Source organism: Hirundo rustica, chromosome 2 (assembly GCF_015227805.2).
Source record: "Hirundo rustica isolate bHirRus1 chromosome 2, bHirRus1.pri.v3, whole genome shotgun sequence".
Taxonomy (NCBI): Eukaryota; Metazoa; Chordata; class Aves; order Passeriformes; family Hirundinidae; genus Hirundo; species Hirundo rustica.
In genome coordinates this window covers 94,943,147-94,960,393 of record NC_053451.1, presented here as the reverse complement: position 1 = coordinate 94,960,393, position 17,247 = coordinate 94,943,147, and the positions used below count along the sequence as shown (strand labels likewise).

At 34.6% G+C, this 17,247-nt stretch overlaps 1 protein-coding gene across 3 annotated transcripts in view; it reads left to right on the top strand.

The window, feature by feature from the left end:
* The window catches only part of MYO16 (myosin XVI), a 370,295-nt gene that overhangs the window by 222,165 nt on the left and 130,883 nt on the right, over positions 1-17,247 (top strand). For all 3 annotated transcript variants that reach the window (XM_040056866.2, XM_040056865.1, XM_040056864.1), the window contains exon 16: positions 1,830-1,977. In XM_040056866.2, coding sequence (XP_039912800.1) covers positions 1,830-1,977 — 148 coding nt within the window. The remainder of the gene's footprint in view (positions 1-1,829; positions 1,978-17,247) is intronic.

The following is a 17,247-nucleotide window of genomic DNA, read 5'->3' as shown; positions in this document are numbered from 1 at the left end:
AATTTAGCTGCTGAGGAATTTCTCAAAACAATATGTTCAAGATTCACCCATTCAAGTTCATTCTCATCTACACTGTCTTTCATCAGTATTCTCAAAGGCTGCATTCCCTCATACACACAATTTCAAGTAACCTCAGGTTTGCTGTGTTTATTTCAACAGTATAAACAGAAACTTAAAGAACTTCAGAAGAGAAGTTTAAAATAAAATGACCAGACAAATACAGATGATACAGCAATAACCAGTCTAGCAGTGAATGAGCTGTTGTGGACGTTAGTGACTGTATGGTGACAGGAACTGACATTACTGGCCTAGTCTTAGGCTAATGCAACTGCTGAGCCTCTGATACACACTCTCATTCACCAAATTGTTTCACTTTGCATTGGGCAACACCTGGGAGTCCAAAACTGGTTCTGAAAATATTGCTTTAATCCCAGCCAGCTTAAAAAAAGTAAAAAAATTAGAAAAATTCTAAAAAGACATGACTGGTATGCATTTAGAGAACATGAGGTGCTGCAGGATGCATGCACCAATATTTACAATTACTCTGTGTTCAAGAACTACTTCCAGTTCATGAAGAAAGGAGTCCTGAATGAATTTGGTGAAAGTCAGGCTATGGGAAGGTATAGTTTACTGTTCTTATCTGCTTACTGGGTTAATATAAAACATAAATAAAAGTAAGATAATAGGCCCTCCATTGCTGAGAAGTGTACCTTATGCTCTAAACTCAACAGCCCTTTCCAGGGCGAGGATGCTTCTGGTCTTGGCACCACAGGTAGTATTTAAGTAATGATGAGATAAAGTATTCTGGCAGCTGGGTAAGTGGGAACTGAGATCAGATTCCCGCTGACCAGAGAGGCCCTGACTCCAGCTGCACTTGGACATTCCCTTGTTCTCTTAGTCTCTTGCATCTGAAACCCCATGGCGTTGTATTCCCAGGGGAGAGCTCGAGAGTAGCCTGCCCAAAATATGAATAACCTTCTGTCTCTTCACAGGTGTCTCTAAAATGCCTGTTATCTTTTGAACAGCTAAATGGATCTGGGGGCTCAATATTTCCTTTGCTTCTGTGCTTTGCCTCTTTCAGGATCTTAGTGGGCCTGAGGTTATGCATGATACTGTAGGCTGTTTTTCTGTAGGCAAATCTCACTCAGATTCATCTTCCTTCACCTTCTTCCCCAGACTGCTGATTCACACAACTTCTCATTTATTCAGGTCATCATAGCCCTTCTGAGATGCCCATGTTTCCCCAGGCTCAGGTCAGTGAGCTTGCTGAAAACCTGTTCTGCAGAGGATTTGTCTCTTTGTAGCCTTCTAGAAGCTAGGTGTTTAATCTAAACTACTATTCTCTATGTCCTTGATTACCAGTAGAGAAAGAAGAAATGCTTCCAAGTGTGTATTTTCAAGAGGTCTTGAATCTCTCTTCCATCTTTCTCTTTCTGTTTAGAAGGAGGATAGAGTAGATGCCAGTGCTCAGGTGGTTACACTTCGGTGAGATGACTAATAACTTGTCTCTTAGAAAGTCTTGCCAAGTACAACAACTGGTTCAAATAAACATCAGTATCTTTAAAACTTAGTAGTTTTAATGCTAATATGAAACAGTAAGTAAGTGTGGTAATATGTTTGTTCCAACAATTTTAATGGAATTAAGGTTTTATATGTGATTTGCATAGAAAACCATGGGAGTGTAAATGGTAATACTATATTTAAATGCTCCCCTCAGATCATTTTATAAGAAACATTGTTCTTAACTGTTGCAATGGTGAATGGTTTAAGATATTTAAGTTCAGAACAATCAGTATAATGATGAATTTATGTGTTTGTTTCTTAATCAGCTAGGATTTATACATACATGTTGGAGAAGTCTCGTGTCGTTATCCAGCCTCTCAACCAGAGTAATTTTCATGTTTTTTACTTGATGATGGATGGATTGTCTGCTGAAGAAAAATACACCCTGTACCTCAGTAATTTATCTGCACACAGGTAGGAAAACAACTTTATATTTAGTATTAATAGTTTTCTTATATTAATGCCTCTCCACTGTTGACATTTTTCTTCCAACAGTTAAAATTTTTCTAATTTTCCAGTGAGTTCTGGAATTATTTATTATGGATTACCTGCTCATGAAGATTTAGTTCTGAAGTACATACGTAGTCTCTTAACAAGCTCAGAGTTTTATATCCATTAATATGATATCCATTATGAATATCCATTTTTGCCTTAAAGGAGAAAAGGAAATTTATTACCTGTTTTATTGTCTTCTGTGGACTAATAGGTCTATTGGGTTTGGTTTTTTCCTGGTGAAAATTTTATTTCTTAAGGCAAAAACTGTTTTATTTTTTATAATTTTCTTATGGAATATGTTGATTTTGATGAAATGTCACTAAATGTGACTGGTATATCCATTTTCATTTTGATACTTACTTTATATCAAATTACTAAGAAAAACAGAAACAAAAATTTTGGCTGCTTTGAACCCAAGGAAAGGATTTAATACCCAGCACCTAAAATTATGTCTTTCTGTATGACTCCACATGAGCTGGTTGTCTTGCAATCAAAGGAGATTGAGTCCCTACTCACCTGTATATATAGACTTACATATTGCTATGTACTTTTGATGAACTGAACCACATTTGTGTCTTCATAAACACAAGGAGGTTTGGGGTTTTTTTCACAAAATTTTGTGACCTTCTCAGAATTTATTAATTCAGATTATTTTAGAATGAAACAATATCCCTCACTTAGTTAACCTGCCTTTTACTCTTCAATCTTGCCTAAAAGTAACTGAAATGAGAGAAGGCTATTTAGTATTAATGATCTTCTGTTCAATTGACTGCCTTTAAAATTAATATAGTGAGTAACTATAAAAAGACCATTAAAATTATGTAAGTAGAGTGTTTTCAGGTTTTCATATCTAAGCCTTTTTCCCGTGATTTTTTTTTCCCCTCAACTTTTTAATTTTCCACTCTGTCTTGAATAAAATTGTAGTTCTAGATTTAGGACCTGTAAATAAAGACACCACATTAATTTTTGCAGAGAAAAGCTTTGTTGATTATGATTTTTTTCTTAGATGGAAGTCTTCTGACTACCATTGTTTGGTAATGTTTTAAGCTGTTCCCATTTCTGCATTATATAGAAGAGCATACAGTACTAGCTCTGAAGAAACCTCAGGCTAAATTCCTTTGCTAAAAATTATTCACTTCAAAGCAGGGAGAAGAAGAGTCAAATTCTATATTTTAAACCATTTGAGGACTTTAAAGACCAAAAGTATTCTAAGTTCCTGATGATTACTTTATTCCTCTTCTAGCATAAGTTGTTTGGAAGGACTCAGTTTGTTCAGAAAATTGAACAGTTTGAAGTCCCTTTGCAAAAAGCTCAGAGAGGAAAGAACTTAGCGTAAACCTGAATAATTAGATTCACATGAACAAAGCTTTATCTGATGAGATATGATAATCATCCAAAAAGAGCAAAATAGTATTTTTAAATAGATGTCTGAACGTTGCAGTACCAAAGCTTAGAAGTAATTTATATTTAAATATTTGCATAAACCTGCTTTTATCAATAAAGCTTTGCTTTGCCTATGTAGAGTAGATTGTGTCTTGCATTATTGAGAGTGTTTGAGCCAAATTTTTCTTACCTTAAACTCTTGAGTGCAGTACTTCAGTGAGCTAGATCTTTCTCAGCTGATAAAGTTAAATTAGGGATGAATTTCTACTTCATCAAACTCACTCATGAATCAGGAAGGCAGGATCTGGCCTCTTTTATAAGCTCATTATTTCTGGCTTAGTCAGATTTTGATGAGATCACATCATTCTGGTAACATCCACAAGTGATTTTTTCATGTTTGTTTTAAACAATTGATTCAAATAGTAAAATTAATTAGGTAACAAGCCTTTTGAAACCTTTGGTGGGTGGTGTCTGCCCAGTTGTGTTTGTTTTGATAATTTTTCTGTTCCTCTTCATGCCATTTTATATTGCACTTTTATGTGGAAAATTCAAGAAACTTACTAAATAATAGGTATTAAGATCACAAAGTACTCTGGTTTTAATATTGCTTTCTTAAGCCATTGCAATATAAGAAATAAGATGCAGCACAGGGTTTTTCATTCTTATTTTAGATAAAAGTACCTCAGAGATTTAAAGAAATTTTGTCAATATGATGCTGTTAAAAAATGAGATGTAGATCGTGTTTTATATAATTTATAATCCTGGACTGAGAGTTAATGTAAATTGCTTCAAGGGAAAATCCCTCCTTTTTGGAATCACTAGGAATTTCTGTAAGGCTGGGGTGTCGCCCCATCGTGTAGGGGAAGTTGTTTGGTTCTAAATCTCTGCTGTTTGGTGCTGTCCTGAGAAGGAGCTTTGAGAACTAAAATATATGTTCTTGCAAGCCATATAATTGTTAAGGTATTGTATGAAGGCAAATAGCTGGACATTTTCTATTGAGCCTACATACAACTAGGATCTTAAAGAAGCAAGAATTTAATCTACATAGGGAAGGATCTGAATGAATACATCTCCCATTGTATCTGTATGTGGAACGTGAGGGATAAAGACAGAAGTAATTGCTGAAAGGTAAGATCATTTTTCAAGACTAAGCAAGGGAAGCGTGTCAGAAATGAAAAGAGAGTCTCGAAAGGGCAAGTCAAAGGTTTTTGATTGACAACTACTCCCCTGTGCTCATTATATTCAGAAACTGATTTTTATCAGCAGATGGTTGATTGAAAAGTTCCAAAATTTCTATTAATTTACTGTGTTCCAAAAAACTCTAGGACTTCTTTATCTTGATGATGATAATTATGTGTAATGCAGAAACATTAACAATTTGAAGTTATATTCTCAATTTGCTCTTGATTTGCTCTTGATTTGCTCTGGATTCCTTTTTTTTCTCTGGGTGCAGGTTATAGTCCATGCCTGTAAGTGGTCTCTGAAGTTTAGCCTCACAAAAAAAGCATATACTAGCTCTTCTAGCACCTTTAATTTAGTAGGTGCTAACTAAGTTAGCTAACTAAGTTAGCACCTCATAGTTACAGTTGGTGCTAACTTAGTGATGAATCTTGCAACCAAGGTGAGACAGGGAGCAGTAAGAGAAGGGATAATGGTGATAGATTGATTTGTAAATGATCTTTAACTCTGGTGAAGAAAGGATAGGAAACAAAAGGAAAGAAAATATATTGATATATATTGAAAATAAAAATCTTCCAGAAAACAAGTAGAAAGTCCTGCTTTTGTTGCTTTGGGCCAATTGAGTCATATTAGCATTTTTATTTTAAAGCTGTGGCATATAGAACAATGTAAGATTGTCTTTCTGTAATACATATATGTAAGATACTCAAACACACTGTTATTAAAAATCATGTCCTTACATTTATATGTTTATATTTAAAAATATAGCTTAAGGCCACTTAACTCTAGAAAATTATTTCAGTAAATGGTAGGTTTAAGAGCTGTTCAGCTTGATGTCGCCATATTCAGTTTAAACAAGGTTCCTACTTCTAATTTGTTGTACTGTGAAAACAAGTGAATAACTTCAAGATGAGGAAAATGTTATATACACGTTCATGCAAGCTGAACTGTGGTCAGGGAATGCACTTTTTGTATCTACATTATTAAACTGCTGATCCCAGATGTGTAAAACTTTTCCTTTCTCCCATAGAATGATGATGTGCACTGCACTGTGTGTTCTCTCTGTCTGTGATGCTTCTTACAGCCTTTAAAAAGCAATGAAACCTTTCTGCACCAACAGATGTAAATCAGTTCATGGAACTGATGTATCTTCTTTTACAGTTTTTCAGTGCAGGTGCCCTCTTCACTGTCAATAGGAAAACTTTAATTTAATATATAAAAGAGTAATTTTAGTAAAGTGACAATTTTTTATTTAAGTCTAAACTGATCTGAACCTTGGTCATTGAGAAAATAATTTCCCATTCTAAATTATAAGGTTGGTTTTCAAAATAAAAGACTTAAAAATTAGTATGGTAAAGTAAATGAAGTAGAAATTATCGCAGTAAAGAGAGCCTTGTGTATGATGTTTTTGTGTTTCCAGTCATCATCTTTTCTAACAAGCACTAATACAATGTGTTAAAAATAATGATTATTCTACTAACATCCATATTGATCCCCACTCTTCCTTTCCCTTACATAGAAGAGCTCAGGATTTGAATTTCAAGACTGAGTAGCCAGTTAGCACAGATTTCCCCTTTCAATACACTCAGGTGGCAGCCTCTCTATTTTCTAACTGTTGTAGATATGGACCATGAAGACCCTGCACATTTCCATACTTTTGTTCTTCCTTTTCTTTCCTTGCGTCTTTGGATGCCTGCTTTTTCACATCCATTTGATTAGATTCTCATTTACAATGCAACAACAAAAAAATTATAGTTTGAAACTACCATTTTTCCATACCTGTACCATTTGTCTACAAACCTTGCTGTGGTAGTCTGACAGTAAATTAACAGAGAAAATTATGTGAGTTTAAGTTTTTTCCTTTGTTTTGTTGCTGTTTGGGGTTGTTTGGTTTTATTTGGGTTTTTTGTTTGTTTGTTTGGGGGGGTTGTTTGTTTAGTTTTGTTAGTATTTTGTTTGGTTTTGTTTGTGTGTGTGTTTTGGGTTTGTTTTTTTTTTTTTTTTCTTTTTTAATTTTCCCCACATAATTGGAAAAATAGGCATTTTAGGAATCTTCCAGTCCTCTGATGTTTCCATACTGTTTCCTTGTATTCAAGCCTGATAGATAGTTCTTTCTTGTGGGTATTGACTTTGTTTTGAACTTACAGTATGGCCAAAAGCTCAGATTACAGGGGTGATTACACAGGACCACTTTGATGCCTTTGCTTCATAATTTGCTTTATGCTGCTATCTGTGTATGATGACTAGAAGAAAATCCAAGTGTTAGATTTAAGTTACAAAATTAGGTGGATTTAAATGTTGTGAATGAAACAGCTAGATCTGTAAGAGTTACGTCAGATTTTCCCATCCTGCTGGAATGATAATTTCTGTATAAGGTGCCAAGTTATATCACTTTATCAAACTGCTGTTAGACTTTGTGTGATGAAACTCAGCATAAGTTAGTTGTACCAAAATTCTGATTCTCATCCAAATAAAGCCTAGTATTGAGACTCCCTGAACTTCACTGTTGAGGAGCAACTTAGTTTTAAAATCCTACTAACAGAAAGCTCTAGGCTATCAGGAAATTGGAATTATTTGTATTTAATTTTAGGAGGAGGGTAAAGATCATACTCAGAGGTTCCTCTGTTGTATTCCGTTTTGCATTATGGGGAGTGTCAATGCAGGAGGAGAGAGAAGCTGTGGCAGATGTTAGGATCACCATCCCTGCAGCTGAATGAAGGTCATGTCCTTCTTCTTCCAAAGATCTCTTAAATTTAAAATAACATTCAAGTTCTGGTTGAACAAGTAAAGTTGTATTTTGTTGCTGTTGTTGTTGTTGCTTGTGTATTGTACAGGTTTTCCTGTCCTAACTTGATTACATGCAGCACATTTCTTTTCTCTGAAAATCTTGCATTTAAAGTATATTATCATTTATAAAACAATGTTGTGATACTAGTAGCTCAAGCTGTGTACAGTAGTGTGCTTATAGAGCAAAGGGTATAAAGACTTTTGGAGCACATTTAACAATCTTTCTAAATAATGCAGTAGTATGAAGATGCAGTTTAAAACACGTGGGAGATTTCCAAAACAAGAGAATAAGATTTAAGTTATTTTTGCTGGAATTTGTTTCAGTACAATAAGTGAATGCAGATAGGTGAAACCCTGAGTAAAAGAGAATATAATTTGTTGGGGTTGTTTTTGGGTTGGTTGGTTTTTTTAACTGCGTGGTAGCAAATGATAAAAAAAATTATGCACTTCCATCAGTTTACACTTTCCTGAAACAATTTATTTATATTTCAGCTGTCTAGTGAGGAGCTTTAACGGTGAACATTTGTTTCTTGGCTATCTTCATGCAATGCTACCATGAAAATCTGATTTACAGCCAGTAGTACTATTTTAAGGGAAAGATCTGTGCATTCTGAATGTAATGAGGCAATTCCATTTACTTAGATTCCAGAGAGGTCTGACAGCTAAACTAAACCAGGCTAGTTTTCAGGAAGGTAATGGGGAGAGATATAAAGCAGATGTATTTGTCTGAGATTCTGGGGCAGATTTAAACTTGTTTCAGAGAGCTTAATGGAATATTTTCAATGTCAAAAGAATTGTCTAAATTTTTTCTGTTGTCTTTTGTGCTTTGCTTGTTTCCTTTTCCTGTTTACCATGTATTCTTTTCATTTTACAGTGTATTTACTGATATCTGAACTTTAAAAATTATTTCTTTTTTGAGATTGAACCAACTTTACTGCATGAAGGTCAGACACATATTCCAACGAAATGAGCTTTCACATTGTTCTCTTTAATATTTTTCCTTACCCTCTTATAACTTCGGCCTCCAGTTCCCATTTATTTCAAGTGATAATATTCTTTATCCCGATACTCTTACATTCTCCAGTTTTCCTTTGTTTTCCTCATTCATGCAGGTTTTCTGAGCAAATAGTGCTCATGAGTTTATTTAAATTGGTTTATTCTTCATGTGAGCAGGAATTGAACCAAAAGGAATGTTTATGGTTTTGTGGTGTTTCTTTTTTCCGTCGCCTCTTTTTCTTCTCTCATTCCTTCTTTGAAGCTCAGGCTCCACTAATTTCTTGGACCATGATCTTCAAGAGTCAGTGCTGATCTTTGCACTTCAAAGAAGGAAGTGTTCAGAGACAACACCAGTAAATGACTGATGTGTGTGATTTGTCATGCTGGATAGTAATGATCCTGACTAACTCAGTTTTATTGAGATTGGACACCAGAAACTATAATTTATGTTGCATAAAGATACAACTTCATGTCTCAAAGCGATATTGATTGACAAGAACTAATTTTATCTAATTCTAATGTAACATTTCACAATATGTGTTTGCAGATAGATCTGAGATTAAAATATAGAACGGAATGTAAATTTGGGGATTTTTTTCATTCATTTATTTCTAAAAAAGAGTATTCAAAAATACTGATTTTTTTTTTTTTTTTTTTTTTTTTTTTTACTTTGTGGTCTAATTCATATCATTTTACTTACGTGTGTGCTTCACTTCTGTTCAGCTAGCTTTTAGGCTTAGTCTCATATTTTAGGCCTAGACTCCCATATTTTAATGAAAACTAGATGGAACCTGAAGGAGCCTATTAGTGTACAGCAACTAAGAATTTTTTTCAGTGTTTTTTAGTGGGAGAAATATGATGACTGGACCATGTAGACTAAATCTTCCTCCTTAAGATCCTCACTGTCCATGTTATTATTCAGGAAATACCTGATAATAATATCAGTGTTGAAGTTAATATGCCGTGTGTTTCTGAAAATTGACTACATTTCCTCTATCTTAAACCCCCTTTTGGTGAGACATCTGTGGAATGTTAGGTCGTGCAAGATACATTGTAAGAGGTTGGCATCGCAATTACAGAATATATAATCAGGATCACATCTTAGGTTTTAAAAAAACCCCTGAAATGTTAATTTGTGTTATCTGCTTTATTTTGCAAATTAAGTGGTTATTTTTCTATTTGCAGATACCTACATCTCATATGTAGGGTACACCTCTATGTTATTAGTTTTATTTCACAATATTTGTTTTGAGCATCTGGCCATGCAGTTGTTTTGAGTGGCTCATCTTGAATTCAGGGTTAGTTACATACACACCTACACACTTGCATTCTAATGACACATCAAGATATCCAAAGTATTTTTTTTCTTGAAAGCAGAAGCAACTTGGCTTTGTATTTTAATGATTAATTTATTTATTCCGGTTTCAACATTAGCAGCTTTTAATATTACTGCTTTATTCCCAAAGGATACTTTAAAAAATTATACCTCTGGTGATGTTTAACAATCATTAGCTTACTTGAAATTCAAGAAGGATTTTTATTTAGCAAGGTGAAGGTAGTAAAATTGCTGAGACAGCTCAGGGTCTTTGTCTGAGGTCCCAAGTGTAATTGTTATTTGTCTAGCTTTCAGAATAAACGCTGTAGAAATTCTGCTTTGTTCAAGAGTACAAATCTGAAACTCATATTCCTCTGGGTATTTTCTTTCATTTGATGTTTGAGCTTTCACTTGGTCCCTTCTTCATTGTATTATTCTTCATACATATTGATTGAGTAGTGACAGAGGATGTTCAGTCCTCCCTTGGCAGACTCTGAGGGCCAGAAAAATCATTCATTTTGCTTACATCTCTTTTCAACAACTTTTTTTCTCTCCATCATAATTCTATTGAGCTGTACCTGTAAGACTGTATTTAAATGAACATGTCATTTTCTCAGGAGTAGATTTTACATTTATAATAGTACAGTAGAGCTAAGGCACTCTTCTGTGTATTTCTGTGTTTTCCTAAATGAATTCTGATATCTGATAATATTTGGTAAGTTACATTTTCTTGGTGTCAGTTTGGAATAGAAGAAAATGCATCAGACCATATAAAAGTGCTCTGGCTTTCACCTTTTTATTGCTTTATTCAGTTTACTTTTACATGTTTAGTTTCATTACACAAACTTTAGTTTATATCATTTGACTGGCATTGATACTCTTTGATTTTTTTTTTTTTTTTTTTTTTTTTTTTTTGAGAGACTTCTTCTTTCTTATCCTCTTTGGTGTAAGCATGATATAGAAGGAGGTGCAGAAAATAAGAGAATGCTCCATCTTTCATGTCCATGGCATGGCATGAAAGATGAAGAATAGGAGGCAAAGAAGGCAAAGAAAAAAGGGAAATCTGTTTAATTCAAAAGAAGGAAACAAACTTGGTAATTAAGAGCACTGGCATCTTTAGAGTCTGCTGAACACATCTGTCTTAATTTTAGCTGAAAATTATACATACAATAAAACATTGCTTAGAATAAATTGCTTTAAATGGGGAAAGCAAGTGCAAAAATAAACATAACATGCACCAGTTCCAATTCTCCAACTTGTTGTGAATTCTGTTGTTGAGTATCTTACAGCTTAAAGTTTCTGGTCCAGGTTCAACCTTTTGTTAGAAAAAAGAAGTCTCCACAAAGCTATGAAAATTATATTTATATATATCATTTTTGATCCTCTGTTGAAGAGATTAAGTCCTGACTGTTTAAGCAGCCCAGCAGTGTTTCATGTTAGACAGAAAATGGATATAGCTCCAAGGGGTGAAATTGCTGAAGAAGCCCTGTCTTAAAAGTAGGTGTGATTACTCACATAAATGGTAGAAAAGTTAATTTTACTCTTACTTTAAGTACAAAATATGTCTCTTCACTTTACTAGGTTGCTAATCATCTCTCATGTGGAGGGAGATTCAGTGGATTCAGCTACTGAAACCACCTAGCTATTGCATTACATAAATCTAGTGTGCTAACACAGTTCTGCAATTTATGTTTCAAAAGTCATTCTTAGAATAGTTTTGATACAATTACTGTAGATAAATTTCAGTGAGGATTAGGTATTTCAGAAATTGTTATTGACATAACAGAACCCCAGTCATTGAACCCAGCTCATCTCAGTGTTAAATCTAGTGGAGCTGATACCTCTCACCATTGTTTGAACTTCCTGCCTTCACTCGGCTCCCTGTGCTGCCATGGATTTTTCATTGCACTGGTAGGCAGTTCTCTCTAGGAAAGTCAGGCAAGATCAACCCAAAATGGAGCAGTTTTCTTCCTCTAGTTCTTTTATTAATTGTAACTCAGAATTACCACTCTGAGGTTAAACCTGGTCGCATGAGATTAGTGCCACTTACAGTTTCCAATTACTGGATTTCCACAGTATTTTCTGGAGTTAGTTACTGAAACTGAGTTTTGTCTAAAGCCTACAAGTAACTAATTAACATTTTCTGAATATGCTAGTTGAGTGCTAGTGACCAGAGGATGTCAGTATCTTAGTTTTATACACCTCCAAAGAATGGCAACTCTATTGGTCTGGCTTCTGAATTTCTTTTATGCAATACAATGCTGGACAGAATGGAGTGTGAATGTCTTTGAATGAATCACCCAACAACCAGATGAGATTTATAATTCTGTGAACAGGTCTTGTCTATATCCAGTTAGCTTATGACATGTCTCTTGGTAACATGACACAAAGTGTCTTGTCTGTGTGTGTGTGTGTGTGTGTGTATATATATGTGTGTGTGTGTGTATATATATATATGAAATGCACACATATATTAGCATATTGAGCCAGGGAAAGCTGTATTTTTACCAGACCTAAGCAAATGGAACTCTGGATCAAACAAGGAGACATGGTGGGGCGAGCCCAATAGGTCCAGAGAAGTGTTTCAAGTTTTTGGATTTTGGACTCAGTGATCTTAAAGACCTTTTCCAGCCTAATGATTCTGTGATTCTCTGATCTGTGGTCTGACTGTGATAATAAGCCTTATGCTTGTCTGATTTTAAGTTTAAACATTTATTGAATAGTAGTAATATGGGTGAGAAAAATTACTAGAACAGATGGACTTTGCACAAAGAGAGATGCAAATCAAGAAAGCAATCTGAAATAAAAAACTTACTACAAATTTTCTGCTGACTGAAGTGGTAGAAAAAGGCACTGAAAAAATGTAGAAATACCATTTGACAAACAAACTGTATTTGTTACCATAACTGTAGAGGAGTGTAATATATGGCTTCTGACAAGTGCTGACACCTTCTAATTTCTACTTAACCCTAATGGTGTTCTTGACTCTTTCCTGCTCCAAGGTCAGGAGGAATAAAACTCGGGAGACGTTGTTTTTGAAGTCTCAGTCTGAAGTTTATTATCCTTATCTCTTAAAAACTCACGAGATGGGAGCTTTCTCTAACAAGTTGAGAAAGTGAGCCCAAAATGGTGTCTATTCAAGGCTATTTAAGTCCTAATTATCCAATAAACAGTTGACATTTATATTATTTATGTTTCTAATCCAATTATAATCACCCGAAACCCGCAATGCGGACTTCTTTCACCCAATTGCAGAAGACCACCCAGGTTCGTGAAGAAAAAGAAAGAAGAAAGTGCAAAAAAGACAGCTAATCCACACCTCAAATTCTCCATCTTGGCTCCCATGTATCACCATACACTCAAATCCCAAATCTAAGTTTTTCACCCTGTGAGATCACACAATACTATCCAAACTACATCCCCATAATCCCAGTACTATCACTTATTTTTGGAAGCCTGCTTTAAGGCCTCAGGTCAAATACAGTGCTTCTCTAAAGTCCTGTGCCTGTAAGCACAGAGAGTCCAGAATTCTCAGCATCTTGATTTCCCACAAACCCTTTGTGGAATTTTAACCCAACCAAATAATTGAATGGGTAGAAATCAGTTTACCAAGCTGGCATTACAGTTCAGCATTAAACCTACTCAGTAACTGCAGTGTATTTATTTTGATGCTGGTACGCTGACACCAGTTTTGTGATCTGTTTTCGACCAAGAAGAGGATTATGAAGACTAAGAAAAGAGCCAGCCCCTGGTAAAAATAAGTCTGTGGCCTTTCACTGTAGACATTAATAATTGGAATAGGAAAATAAGCTATTTTGTGGAATAGTTTTGTTGAAAAACAATTGGAGATTATCCTATGTCATTAGAATTTTCCAGAATTGAATAAAAGAGAGAGTCTGTATGACCCTTCTTTGTTATAAATATTGCCACTCTGATGTAGTGGGTGGCATCCCTGCCCATAGCAGGTGAGTTGAAACTAGATGGTTTTTTATGTCCCTACCAGCCCAAACCTTTCAATAAAGATGATGATTCTATGTGTTTTTCTATTTAAATCATTGTTCACTTGACTTTATTTTTTTATCACTTTTCTGTCTTGAACAGAGATGGGTTAACACTGGTACTGCTAGAGATTGTACATTTTTGTCCTAGTATTTCTGAGTATTTCTTTGTGTTTGCTTCTGTATAACTCATGTTGTTGGTTTTAGAGAAATCAGAGTCAATATTAGAAATTCATCTGTACTTCCTTGTAGCTGCAGTCTTTCCCCCATATTATTATGCCTTCTGACATTGCTTTCCCTGTATATTTTTCAGCTCCATTATGTATATTTACCACATTTCAGACCTAATCTCCTGTTTAAACAGGACTCCTAAATCAGGTAGCAATTAAGAGGGATAGAGCAGCATCTATTAAAATATGTCCTATGATGAACTGAACTTCAGTGAGTATGTTATGGAATTAGGTTGGTCCCTAAGACGACTGGAACAAATGGGAACATCTTAAATTATTTGGTTATGTATTTTATTCTGGAGCCTGTTTTTTAAACATGAAATTGCAATCCTGTCCAATCTGTTCTCATTCCTGCTTCTCATTTATCTTAGGAGGGAAAGGACTAGTATAAAGCATAATTTATTCTATGATCATCTTTATTTTCTGTTTATTTTTATTACCTTTTAAAATTGTCTTTGTTTTTATTTTTGTTAAAAAGCAATGTATTTGAATAAAACCTAGCTTTGCAGATTCCCTCTGTGTAAATACAGTGTGTATTTTAGCACTAAGACCCCGTAGGGGGTCTCTTTGTCCTATTTTGACACACAAACCATGAAAGTGCTCTAAATCTCAAATGTGCTTTAGGAAGACCAGTTCATTTTATACAGTATAAGGTCAGTGTACCTTCAGCACCTAAGTAACCTGCTAAGATGCAACCCTTCAATCGAGATCTCAGTGTGCAAACTCTGAGCTTTACTGCAGGGTTGCTGAGCTTCTGTGTCCTTGGTGCCTTATGAGAGGCAAAGGAAGATGCTGCAGGGGATTTAATATCAGAAATACGTCATTTGCAACCTTTCAACAAGCACGATTTTATTGGAAGGCTGAAAAGATATGAGACAAACAGGCACATCCATCCATCCTGTTCACATTTGCAACTGTCTTGGAATGCATTTGGGACAGAAATAGGTCCTGAGGCAGAGGGGCAAAGCTGGTTTTGCTGAGCGTAGGAGAGCAGATGGGGATTCTCCATTACTGAACCCTGTGTCCAGCATCATGTAGCTGTGTGAAAAGAACACTCTTCCTACGTTAAAGGAGTGGCAACTCTTGATTGTGGACTGTTGATTGCTAAATAGATGACGTATAAATATACACAAATTTGCTCCATTTATAGTTGCAAGGAGAATGTCGCTTTGTAGAAAAATGTAAGTTACGATAAAGTTTGGTACTGCAACAAATCATATTTGTGTAGTGTATGATACTTTCTTAGCCCATGTAAGGTGATGAATTGTTATTGATTAATTAACTAATTGTATGAATACTTTTTAAAAGGAATTCAATTTTTAAGTAAATTTTATATATATATATATATATATGTATTTCCCAGTATTCCAAAATTTGCCTAGTGTCTTGTCTAGTACCTGCATATACAGGAAGAGGAATGCCTCGTGTAAATCAGCTTATCTGAAACTGATTCAATCTGAAAATGGTTTGTGAACTACAATCAGTGGTTATATGAAATAATTTTGAAGCATATTATCAGTATTTTAACTGGATACTAGTGAAAGTTATAAGCAGGTTTCCAAAGCACTTTTTATAATTTAGATCAGATACTGTGGCTCTTAACACAGTAAGTTTTATTTAATGAATCAGCACTTTAAAAGTAGCAAGTGCTGGTGGATAAATGCCTTTGAGGCTCATAAACTTCATCACGTCTGCCTGGCAACCAATGCCAAAGTCTGAACACAGAAATACAAAATTGCTTTTAGTTGTAGGAGCAAAGTTCAAACAATTTTTGGAGCTTTTCAGGAAGTGGACTGGACCAGTTTGCACTTGCATGCAGAATGGCTTACTGCTTTTACATCTTCAGCAATGCTTATTATTTGCTACTTTTTCATCACCATCAGCATTATTTCCTTATTTTATGTATATTAAGCTTTGAAATTGTACTTTTAGAGTGGTAGTTTACAGAGTTATGATCTCGTGATTCTGTCCTATAAAATATCTGAATTATGAGTCAGACAAACTTCAAGATATGCTGTCAGTATTAATTCTTGTATTGCGATCAGATGTGTAAAAATTTCTATTATGAGTAACTCCTGTTGAGCATTCATTTTTTTCTTTAGTGGAATAATTCTAAATTAATGTTTTTGTGTAATTTTAGGAACAGAATCCTTGAGTCTCTGATTTCAACCTATTCCACAGGATTATTGATATAATTAGGGGAAAAAAAACCAAAAAACACCTGATGGTAGCCTACCAACATTTGGCATTTTGAGGCTAAAGACCAATATGTATTTCTTTGCTTTCCTTTTCAGTATATCCACTGTCTGTAAAACTTACGTACCTCATAGTACACATAGTCTTTCTTACAGAATTATTTGAAATTTCATTTTATAAAATATCAAGGCAAAACTACTTATTGGATAACACATGGGCTAATATAAGCTTTCTGTGCTAAAACCAGTTTACAAAACACATACAAAACTTGTAATTTTGTTAAAAATATGAACTGTCATCAAATCTGTCTACAGTGTTTTGTTAATTATTATTATGCTGATACCTTACCTCTTGACATTAACAAAGCTGTTCAGATTTTTTAAAGTGCTGCTTTTGGTACTTTATTGCACAAGTTACGAGCAGAAATACGTGCACTTAAATAATAAGCAGTAATTCCAGTTCAGTGCTACAGGGTAACAAGGTTCAAAGGGTATAAAATTTGTTCAGATTCAAATATGTTTAAAAACTGGGGACAAAGGCAAAAAAAGGCACTAATACATGCCCTTTTTCCCTGAGAGAAAAAAGCCAGAAGCTATTCATTATCATGTTCTGGAAATGTCATTTACTTCTTTGATGTCAACTGTTTTGCTTTGTCTTTATCTCATTCCTGTTTACACATCAAACAGTGCTAAGTGCAAGGCAGATTTTCCTCACTAAGCAGAATACATTGTCCTCCCATATTCACATGAGATATTTAAAGAAATAAAAAACGTTTGTTGAAATTTCTTACTCTGTGAGTTTGTATCATAGAGATTAGTGGAATTTATTTTTGAAAGGTAATGGCTTGCTTTTATATACTCAATACCCTTCATCCCATCAGTTCTGAAAGCATTTTTTAAAACATATGTAGAACTGTGAAGTCATTAATTTTCAATCAGGCCAAACAATCTGGAAGTTTAATTATACCTAAATTGCATCTTGAGATTTAGTAAGCAGTCACAGGAATAGCTAAGCTTTTACAAAAAATTTAATGTATTTCAGAGAAATACTTCACAAATATTTAATATGAGGGCAGTAAACTGACCTAGTTGTAAGAAAACTGCTT